The 11552-nt window shown below is 41.2% G+C and overlaps 1 protein-coding gene across 3 annotated transcripts; it reads left to right on the top strand.

Annotated features, from left to right (window-relative positions):
* The first annotated feature begins 636 nt into the window (after nucleotides 1–636).
* Nxt2 (nuclear transport factor 2 like export factor 2) lies at nucleotides 637–10021 on the top strand. 3 transcript variants are annotated; one of them, XM_042690076.1, is made up of 5 exons: nucleotides 637–723; nucleotides 1774–1858; nucleotides 2893–2979; nucleotides 6011–6155; nucleotides 8055–10021. In XM_042690076.1, the coding sequence occupies exons 1-5, from the start codon at nucleotides 704–706 to the stop codon at nucleotides 8240–8242; spliced, it is 525 nt and encodes a 174-aa protein (XP_042546010.1). In that variant the 5' UTR covers nucleotides 637–703; the 3' UTR covers nucleotides 8243–10021. The 3 variants fall into 3 exon arrangements, with proteins under 3 accessions (XP_042546010.1, XP_042546011.1, XP_042546012.1); XM_042690077.1 differs by lacking the exon at nucleotides 637–723 and adding an exon at nucleotides 1256–1274; XM_042690078.1 differs by lacking the exons at nucleotides 637–723; nucleotides 1774–1858 and adding an exon at nucleotides 2006–2055.
* Nucleotides 10022–11552: the final 1531 nt, after the last annotated feature.

The raw sequence follows: 11552 nt of genomic DNA, 5'->3' as shown, positions 1-11552 counted from the left end.
TTAAATTCTGAATAATTCTAGACGTTCCTATCGTATGCTAGGAATTTGAATAGCTATTCCTTGAGGAGATTGCGTAACTGTACAGGGTTTCAGTGCCACAGCCGAGCCTGATACTTTTCTCAAGCTTCAGTGGCTTCCCTCAAACTCTAGGTCCGCCTCCCTTTCTGTAGTGACTTAAGGAGATTGTCATCAGTAGCCGTTACCTCATTTGCTCCCCGCCCCCTCCTTGGAGCTAAGAAGTCTCCTCCCAAGAACGCTTTCGTTTTAGGGCGGGGCGGGGCCGCAGAGCCAGGCCTTGTCAGGCCTGGCTCTGCAGCGCGTGGTGAAGTGGGACGGGCGTTTAAGCTTTGGCTCCCAGGCCGAAACGAGGGGCGGTGACGGAGGTGGGGGGGCAGGCTTTTCTGCTTTGGCTCTGAGGCCGGAGTCCAGGTGCGGGGACACGGGCGTTTTAGCTTGGGCTTCCGGGCCGAAATCAGAAGCCTAGCAGGATGTGAGGCGGGGCGACGGGCCTCTCACTTTTGGCACGTGGCTGTTGCAAAGAGCTTAGGCTCCCGGACGGAAGCAAGGGGCGGGGCTGGGAGCCGAGCGTTTCAGCTTCAGGGCCGAGGGGCGGGGAGGGGGCGGGTACTCGGTCATTTTGCTTCGGCTGTGGGGACGAGGCGTGAACGGGGGCGGAAAGAGAAGTTGGGCGTTATAGTTTCGGATGCGAGGCCGAAGCAAGAGGTGGGGAGCAGGGAGGAAGGCGGGGTAGGAGGGGTCGTGCCTTCCAGCTTCGGCTCGCGAGTCTAGGCGAGAAGCGGGATGGGGCGGAACTAGGTGGGGGCTAGGATGCGAGCGTTTAAGGCTTCGGGGCCGATGGGCGGAGCAGGGGCGGAGACTCGGTTGTTTTACTTTGGCTCTGAGGCGCAGGCGACAAGCAGGGCGCAGAGGGGCGGCAACAGGGGCGGGGCGGGGCGGGAAGCTGGGCGTTTCAATTTAACCTCTCAGGACTAGTCGAGAAGAGGGGCAAGGCGGAGGCGGGGCGAAGCGGGGGCGGCGGGTTAGGCCGAGCATTTCAGCTTTGGCTCCGTGGCGTAGAGCGGGGTGGGGCTGAGCTTTCACTTGAGGAGGGTGGGGCGTGCAGCCGAGCGTTTCACCCCGAGCGCGGGGTGGAGCGGACGTGGCGAGGGCGGGACGTTTCACCTGACGGGGAGGGGGAGCGGACAACGGAGCCTTTCAACTTCAGCACGCGGGCTGCGGCAGCTGACCTGAAGAGGATGGGGCAGAGAGACGGGGTTCGAGGCGAAGAGCGAGGCGAGGCTGGGGGAGTTGGCGGCTACGGTGTGGGGTAGCGGGGAGGTGTGCGTTTCACATAGAGTGGGAGTGGGGAAACGGGTAGCCGGGACTTTAAGCTTCGGCTCCGAGGCTGAGGCGTGGAGCGACCGGGGCGGGGATGGGGCGGATAGTTGGGCTATTTAGCTTAGGCATTGGAGGGCGTGGCGTTTCTGCTTCAGGAGACTACCGGACTGGAGTGGGAACGGAAGGGGGGCCGGAGGAAAGTTGGCAGAATTTATCTTTGTAGTGTCCGTTTCCCAAAACACAATCATTCTGTTAAACCACGTAAAAATAACAAATATGACATCGGCGTGAACTGAAGGGAAATGGTATTTCCGGCTGGGACCTCAGAGTGTTTTAACCTCTCTCGGAGGTACTTCCGGAAGGGAATGGGCGGGGCAAGTATTACGTGCGTTTGGCGGGTTTCGCTTTCTTGGTGAATATCTTGTCATTCCTCAGCCCAAGGAACGGATCAAATAGGAGAGAAGGGAGACACCCACGGTTGAAAAAGTGTGATTCTGGACCGCCATCAGGCATGTCTGTGGTAAGTGTTTGGTGGCGCACCGTTGGGCGCCTGGACGTTAAAGGTTGGGAACCCAGGAGGCGCGGCGAGCTGGTCTTGTTGTTAGTCACGTGGAAAAGCGGCGAATCACTGTCTGGCCCGCCGGCCTGCGAAGCCGGCTCCATTTTGCTGCCCGCCCACCAGCTACTGTTGTCCAGCTCTCCCTAAGGCTCGGCATCGTGAGTAGCGGGGATGAGGTCAGGGGTGGATTGGGCTTCTGCATTTTATGGCTTATAAGGCCCACTTTTCTCATGCTCTAAAGTCACTTTCGAAAACCTCAGAAACAAATGAAAAGTGGCCATTCTTTGTCTTCAATTCCTCTAATATCCTTGGCTCACTAAAGGGCTTAGGAGGAGCCAAATTAATCCTGAATAGTCTGCCCGAATTTTAACAGCATAGGTTTACCGTATACTGGTCTGTTTACTAACCCCGGTGAATTTCAGTTTGTGGAATATAAGAAAGTTTCCTAAAATGAAGCTGTGTAGACTTGCAAGGAGCCCGTTGAAATCCCTTCTTAACTTGGTGATTTTTATTTTCTTTCAAACTTTTGATCTAATTCATAAGCTCTCAACCAAAATGAGCACCCAGCACTTTACTACCTTTATCCACTAGAGATTCCACTCCAGCCCCACCTCCTAAGTTTCAAGCCCCGTGATTTTGAGTTGATTATTTTGTAAAATTTTGAAAAATCTCTTAGTGGCTAAAGATGAAGATAATAAAGTGACATGTGAAAAATTTAAAAAAGTCAGGAACTGGACATCTAGCATTGAGTCTCTGAGTAAAAGCCCCAGACTGGCATAGAAAAATAAATTCTTGCATGAAAGATAACTTCCTAAACACATGCACCTAGAAATAGTAAAAATTTTAAAACTTGGAAACCTCGGAGCCCTGACTTTTAACATGTCCAAACATATGGAAGAATGTGTACTGTATATAGGGCCATATAGTGATAAAAATAAATTGTTTCTATTTTATCACTGGAATGGTAATACACAATTCTAAAATTTTTCTTGTAGGATTTTAAAACTTATGCAGATCAAGCATGTAGAGCTGCTGAGGAATTTGTGAGTATTTACTATAATACAATGGACAAAAGAAGAAGGGTGAGTTATTGTGATCTCTACTATTTCTCAAGTACAGTTTTTTATTGAGACATTTACCTTACTTGTATAAATGATAGCTATGGTCTTATTCTTTTTAAATTTTTTTTTTTTTGCCAATCCTGGGGCTCAAACTCAAGGCTGGGGCACTATCTCTAGGCTTTTTTGCTCAAGGCCAGCTCTCTACCACTTGAGCCACAGTGCCACTTCTGACTTTTTCTGTGTATGTGTTACTGAGGAATCGAACCCAGGGCTTCATTCATGATAGGCAAGCACTCTACCACTAAGCTATATTCCCAGCTCGGACTTATTCTGCAAAAGAAAATTGCTATCTGGCACAGTGTCTTCTGCCTGTAATCCTAGCTAATAGTAAGGTTCAGGGTTTGAGTGCAGCCTGGACAAGAAGTTTGGGAGACCCATCTCTGTCAATAAAAAGCTAGGCTTGCTGGTGTGTTCCTATCATTAAATCTGTGCCAGCAGGAAAAAATTGCATTATACTTTAGATCTCCCTTTGATATATTACTCAACATCTTGTTTATATAATGAAGCAAAAAGAGCTGGGAGTAGAAGTGCCTACATAGGAAACACAAGGCTCTTGAATTCAATCCCCAGTACCACCAAAAAGAAGGAAAAAATGGCTTGTTTATGGGGGATTAATAGGGTATTAAGTGGGAATTTGGTCTCTGAAATCATCTTGTAGATGATTGTACTTAGTTGCATGGACTTAGGCAAATTGATAACTTCTTTTAAACTCTTTATTTTGCCAGTCCTGGGGCTTGAACTCGGCCTGGGTGCTATCTCTGAGCTACTTTTGCTCAAGGTTGACACTCTAGCTCTTGAGCCAGAGCTCCAATTCCAGCGTTTTAAGAGGTAGCTTATTGGAGCTAAGAGTCTCATGTACTTTTCTGCCTCTGTTGGCTTTGAACCATGATCCTTGGATATCAGCGCCTAAAGTGGCTATGATTACAGCCACTGAGGCTTGAACTCAAGGCTTGAGTACTATCTCTGAGCTTTTTTGCTCAAGTCTAGTGTTTTACCACTTGAACTACAGCTCTACTGGGGTTTTTTTGGTGGTTATTTGGAGATAAGAGTCACACAGACTTTGCTACTCTGGCTTCAAACTGTGATCCTCAGAGCTTAACCTACTGAGTAGCTAGGATTACAGGTATGAGCCAACAATGCTTAGCTTGTTTTATTGATTTTTTTCTGTGCTAGTCCTGGGCCTTGAACTCAAGGCCTGGGTGATTTCATGGAGCTATTTTGCCCAAGGTGAGTGCTCCACCACTTGAGCTACAGCTCCACTTCTGGCTTCTTGGTGGTTAATCGGAGAGGAGTCTTACAGACTTTCCTGCCTAGGATGGCTTCAAATCACAATCCTTAGATCTCAGCTTCCTGGGTAGCTAGGATGATAGGCATGAGCCACCAGTGCCCAGGTGTTTTATTAACTTTTAAAAGAACTTCTTTCTATACTGCAGGTACAAAAGTTAATACTTTATCTAAAAATCTGTTTGGTGTTTGTATGCTGGGGCATGAACTCAGGGCCTGGCTCTGTCCCTTACCTTTATCACTTAAGGCTAGTTTTTACCACTTGAGCCACAGTTCCACTTGCAGCTTTTTGGTGGCTAATTGGAGATAAGAGTCTCTGAGACTTTCCTGTCTTTCCTTAATCCTCAGATCTCAGCCTCCAAAGTAGCTTAGATTAGAGGCATGAGCCAGCAGCACCTATCTAGTAGCTAAAATTTTTGTTATTTTTTAAAGCAGAATTTAAAATGCAACCAATATTTGATTATGTAAGACATAGAGAAAGAAGCTGACAATGTACTATTATTGTATCTTGTCTTGAATGTTACTATACTTGATTGCTTGCAAAAGTGAAGTAGCAAGCTGAATATTTCTGAGTACACCTGTACTGTTAGCAAATCTTAGTCTTAGCTTAGTCTTAGTCTTTGCAGGTTGAGAATAGAAATACCAAGATGTGAGGCAAGCCCAGGCAGAATATTTCCTAAGACCCTTTTTTGTCCTTAATTTTTAAATTTTTTATTGTTGTTATAAAGGCAATGTACAGAGCTAAGACTCTTTCTTCACCCATAGCTTGGTGCCCTGGTACACTCCTGTCTGAGATTGGGAGGATCACAGTTCCAAGCCAGCATACGCAGAAAATCTTCAAGACTCTCTCCATAGAGGGAACGCAGACTGTGTGTGTTGCCTATGACCCCTCCCCACCCCACAATGGAAAACCTATAAACAAATGAGTTGCTGCTCAGGTGCAAGTCTGGAGAAAATAGCAAGACCTTATCGGAGAAATAAGAGAAAAACAGGCTAGGAGTATGGCATCAGCCTAGCAAGCATGAGGCCTTGAGTTCAAACAGTTCAACAAATAATTAAGTAAATAAATAAAGCACTAGTATATAAAACAACAGCACATTTTATTAGCAATATCAAAATATAGTTTGGCTTTTTAACCCAAGATAAATTTTAGAATAAAGCAAAGTCTCCCTTGACCATAAAGAGTGAATTGTTGAACTTTGCCTCTTTTGGGTCTTAGTTATATCATTTACTAAAGACTTTGCAAGTACTCATAATTCTTTGGAATGAAATATGCTGACACTTAAACAAATTCTTCCTAACAAATGCAAACATTAAATGATTTACATATATGTAACCACTAGTGTTGAAACATAGTAGAGCATAATTGGCAACCTAATTTCTAAAAATTAAGTTGTCTATACTTGGAACTTGAGATCATTTTAATTCACTGTACAACAGAAACCAAAACTTTAAAACCTTTTCTGGTTTTGGATGCAAATTTATTTCCTTGTGGCTAAAATGGAAATATGAAAAGATATATTAATTGCTCTATGTATAAAGAGTTGGACGATACCTTTTTAATACTGTATTCACATTAGATGTTAAAAGAAGTAGTAATAGAGGTAGAGCCAGGAAATATGTATATACCATTATAAACTTTGGCTGAATTTCTAGAAAATGCTTATCTAGAAAAAAATCTCCTTTTAAAACTTTATTTTTCTTTTAGGCACTTATCCGACTATATCTGGACAGGGCCACCTTAATTTGGAATGGAAATGTTGTTACTGGGTTGAACGAGCTAAGACATTTCTTCGAAATGTTGCCTTCTAGTCAGTTCCAGGTTAATATGTTAGATTGTCAACCAGTTCATGGTAAGATTATGTTCTTTAAGATGCTTCATTTATTTTCTTAGTTGAGCAGTGAGTTTTGCAGCAAGGAACTTTTAGTTTTAGAACTATTTACTTATTTGAACAAGCTAAACCTAATGAACAATTCATGTGTCCAAAAGAATTCCTTTTGGTGCCTATCACTTGAGAGAACCACTAGTAGGTTTTAGTGGATGGTGTGATTATGGTTTAGTAAAAATTGTTCAAGTTGGGTTTGATGGCTCACACTTGTAATCCTAACTACGCAAAGACTGGAAGGATTGCATTTGAAGCCAGTTCAGGCCAAAAGTTCCCATCTCAACCGATAAAAAGCTGGGCATGGTGGAGGGCGCTTATCATCTCAGCTAAACAGGAAATCTAATAAGGTTATGGTCAAGACCTGGGCATAAATGTGACACTTTGTTGAAAAATAACTAAAAATGGAAAGAATGTAGCTCAAGTGGTAAGCACTTATCTAACAAGTGCAAGGCTCTGGGTTCAATCCCCAAATTTTATGTAAGTATGTATGTATTTTTGGAGCCGACCTTAAACTCAAGGCCTAGGTGCTCAGTCCTTGAGCTTATTTACTAAAGGCTACGGCTCTACCACTTCAGCCATGCCTCTACTACTGGCTTTTTGCTAATTAATTGGAGATAAGTTAATTGGGCCTAAATAATTTATCATGATATTCATACAGACATGGAGGATATTCATAGGAGGAGAACGCAAAGGCTCAATAGCTACATGCATATTATCATATAAAATAATATTTTACAAAATAAATTCCAAGAAATGAAAACAAGAGATTGTTTTTGTTGCTGCTGCTGTTTTTGTTGTCTTTTTGTTTGATTATTTGTTTTAGGGAACATAAGGGGGCCATAGAAAAGATGGGACAAAGGGTGAACAAATGCAGCAGTGATACTCACTAGATACTTTGTGGAAAATGAACTATACAACTTGTGGGTCAGGACAGGAAGGAAAACCTGGGAGAGAACAAGAGAAGGGATGACAAGGTTCAAAATGAAATGTACTCATGTCCTGACATATACTGTAAACCCTTTCTGTATTATCACCTCTACAATAACAATAAAATACGTAGTTGGTTTTTTTTTTTTTTCAAGTTTCACGGGCATTCCTACCAAACTGGCTTCAAACTGTGATCCACAGATCTCAGTCTCATGAGTAGCTAGGATTACTGGCACAAGCCTCATTCAATCCCCCCAATTTTGCAAAAAAATAAAAAAGATTGTATGGGACTAAATTTTATTTTTGTTAATTGAAAGGAGAGAAGAATATCTCCAGAAAAAATTGCACCATATAACTATTAATGTTTTATAGTATCTCAAACTTCTTGTTATTCACAGAAATTTTCCCTTTTATAGAAAGAGATCACTTTTGTAAAGGAAGAATTTGGTTCAGAATTCAGTGAAGTTATAAAATTTAATTCTAGGTGTAGTCCTTAGTATGTAAAGTATATTTTCTGTGGGATTTTTTTTTCTTTTTAGTTCTGGAAAGATAGCTTATGAAACAAAACACGATGGGAGTGAAAGAAGGGGGACATTGTCCAAAAAGAAATGTACTCATCACCTGACTCACATAACTATAACCACTCTGTACATCCCCTCTATATTAACAAAACAACATGTAAAACAAGTAATATATATGAATAAGCTTTTAGAAACCTAATGAAATAATAGATGTGTAAGTTATTTTGAAACTTTAGAATATCCCCAAAGCTTTTTGAATGGGAAATAATTTTGATATTTTTGAACTGAATAGTTTTCTGGCTTTGGGTGTACATGCTCAGGGTAAAGAATGTGTTAGATAAAAAGCAGTATAGCCTAAAATATGTTCATTGAGAAATAGAAACTGACCTCTCTTTTTCCTTTTTCTGTGTGGTTAAAGAGCATGCTACACAGTGCCACTCTACAGTTCTTGTTGTGACCAGTGGAACCGTCAAGTTTGATGGGAACAAACAACACTACTTTAACCAGAATTTCCTGCTGACAGCTCAGACTGCTTCTAATAATAACACTGTGTGGAAAATTGCCAGTGATTGCTTCCGTTTTCAGGATTGGTCTAACAGTCACTAAGTAGGGCACAAGTCCATGCTTTATTGAGTTCATTAGTTCCAGTAACAGAAGTTTATATACAAAATAATACATTTCATTAAAAAGCTTTTCCTTATAAAAGCACTAGAAATATGTGCTACAACTACATTTCTTTAATATTTTTGTATTTCTAGCAGCACCTTTTGACACAGCTGCCAATTTGGATTGTTGCCCTCAAGAGCTTTAATGCTAGTTTTTTACATGCCTTATATACACATTCCACTGATGACATTCTTACAGTAGTATTAAACATGATCTTGGTACTAACATTGTACTCACTGTGAATCCAGCCTATTTCAAAAATGGAATCTTTTTGTAATAGAATATTAGCACAACATAGATCTCTGGGGAAAGAGTGGAATTTTTTGTTATTAGCTTAATTTTATAGTGAAATGTGTACTTATTTTTGGTTAACACTGGTAAGAGAGTTAATATATAATATACTTTTTATTAAAGATCAGGTCAGTATAGGTTTGCATAACAACTCTGATATATTTGAGTTGCATGTAGAGCCATTTGGTAGTCTTTTTCTTTCATATTTTCTTTTGTTGACTAGAGGTGTGCAAAATGTTCTCAGTTGATACCTGAGTATTGGGTGTATTTAGTGACTTAAAAGAAAACTTCTTAAAACCATGTTCTTGGCAGCTCCAAGTATAAATTTAGGTAAATGAGTGGTAGTAGAACTAATAGCTTTAATGAGAGAATGGGTAATGACAAATGTAGAAATCCAAGGATAAAGCCCAAAGTTAGAGATAGGAGGAGAGGGTTGACCAAATGGTAGAGTTTTATCATTTGTTTCCTACCTCCTAAAAAATGTGGCCTATTTTTAGGACTTAAACCGCTGTTATTATCCTTGACAAATAGTCATGAATGTCACTTTTGCCCTAAGAATGAACTTTTGAGGTTTTGTACTTTACCTCATACTTGTCACCAAAATATGTCAATTTATGAAAGAATGTGTAGGAGTAAAATGTCAGCAATAAGCCTAACTTTGTGACAGGGTCTAATAGGAAAGTGGGAAACAAAGCCATTCCTATCTCTTTGACACCTTAAACTTCTAAGTCTTCCATGTGAACTTTAGGCCAAAATACTCCTATTTATTAGCCACCCATGAAGTGAGTGAATGTCCCCAGTTTTGTACTCTCAACTGTATTATATATTATTTAAATTTAAAATTATTTTATGATTTGTTCTTCCTGTGACATTGGGCAAAAAGATATATTTTGAAAAAATATTCCCGTTGTGTGACTACAGTTTGTTAAAGATAAAGAACAATAGATTTTCATGTAAACTTCGAAAGAGCAATTTGTTGTTACGTGTCAACTTGTGAAGAGAAATGAAAAATTTTAACTGGTGTTTGGTTAAACTGTAAAAGCCTTTGTATTTATTAATGTTTTATATCCATTTTAAAATCGGTAATATTCTTTTGCTCCAAACTACACTAATTCTGATATACTATTAAAATTGTAAGTTCTAGTACACCTTCTTGTCACACTGAAAAAATGTAGATATTATACTCAAAATTTTATTCAAAAAATATTGTTTCAGATTTTTAAAGCCACAGTTTTAGCAGCAACAATCAAAATGCCTACATACTGTCCTTTTCTTTCTGGAGAAGTCTCAAAATCTTCATATAAAGAACTGATGTTAATTCTTGTGAATTAACTTTCTCCAAACACTGTATAACTTGTAAATTATTGTATTTTTGACATGTTTGTATATTTTTATAACTTAAAAATAAATTTTGCAATTGCAAGTTTTCTCGTGTATCCTAAGGTGTTTTGATTTTTAAGAGTTCAAAATATACTTATTGTAAATGTCTTTCAACTTACAACATCATATGAAAATGTTGAAAATAAGAGTGGACAACTTAGACTTTATTCTTATTGTAACCCACTGTATTTTTCCTTTTTCCTCCTAAGTATTCATATTGTTAAGAATAACCTGTATGAAGTATCAGTGAAATTTTGGTGAGTAATTGAAAATCTTAAATCTTGAGAAACTAGGCAATATGCACGCTATATTCAGTAGGAAGTAAAGCCCAATGAGGTTTAAGGATAAGCACAGTATTGGGGAAAGAATTCAAATAAAATCCAAGAAGGTACTTAGTTCTTTCACTCTCAAATCAGTGAAATAAAACAAGAAAAAGAATGTAGAATAAGATACCACATCACCCTCTCCTCCAGTACCTGCTCTGTTCTGTTGCCTAAACCTTTCTAGTCCTATTCCCCATTCCTTATACTCCAAACTCAGCTAAGACAGACCTCTGCCACTACTGTGTCTCACTTGCCAGAGGAGAGCCAGCCAATTTCTTTCAGAGGAATTCTAGTGATCACAGTAGGATTTGATCACCCAGGACAAAGCTACCACAGGAGCTCTGTACAATGACTGGAGGCCAACAGAGTCCCTAGAAGTGGTGACCTGGGTGTTTAACTGACAAAGCATGTATTCCAGTTGCTGGCCTCCATGTGCCTGTCTATGGGTGGGGGTTGGCTAAGATTTCAACAAGACAATCCTGAATAAAACAACAAAGACTATTGCGCATGCTGTGCCAGGCCAGAGATTGCCTGAGAGCTTGTGTGCCGTGTGCCAGAAGGTTTCTAAAAGGAATTTATGCAGAACTTTCTCTAGCACTTTAGCTATGGGGACCCATATGCCATCTATGTGGCCAGCTTCTTGTTGCAAGGTACACGTGACTTGGTGCAGTTCATGGCCAAGCAGGGCTCCTGCTTTGAAGTTATCTCAAATGCCAGCACCTCTGGTATTGAGAGTATGCTCTGTGCTGGTTGCAACCATGAGCTATTCTGCTGCATCTTTGGCAACTCATCTGAGCCTGGTGTGGGGAAAGCAGCTCATGTCCCTTCCACAATCACAGCATCAGTAACTGTATGAGCAGGCTCCCAACAATGTCTCTCTTCCACGTGGGTGATGGTGCCAACTTGGCACTGCCAGCCTTCCATGCCAAAGCTAGGATGTGCATCTCCCCACCCCATACCCTCCCACCCCCTCCTGCACATCCCAGGGGCTCAAGATGTGCTGAGCATGACTGCCTGCAGTCGAATAGGCGGAAGAGAGACAGGGAAAGGAAATCCAGAAAAAGTGAACCTGGTTGTACTATTCCCCTTTGCTTTGCTATATCCTTCCAGAAATTTCTGAAATTTTGTCCATTTGGGGGCTGGCAGTAGGGTCCAGAGTTATCCCTACCTATGCGGTCACCCCAGCAATGCTGCCTTCCCACTTCCACTGCAATCAGTTTTGGTGTCCTGCGCCCAATGGGGAGTGGTGAGCCTAC

Source organism: Dipodomys spectabilis, unplaced genomic scaffold, assembly GCF_019054845.1.
Source record: "Dipodomys spectabilis isolate Male_0828 unplaced genomic scaffold, ASM1905484v1 ptg000132l, whole genome shotgun sequence".
NCBI lineage: Eukaryota > Metazoa > Chordata > Mammalia > Rodentia > Heteromyidae > Dipodomys > Dipodomys spectabilis.
This window is presented reverse-complemented; position numbering and strand designations above follow the sequence as displayed.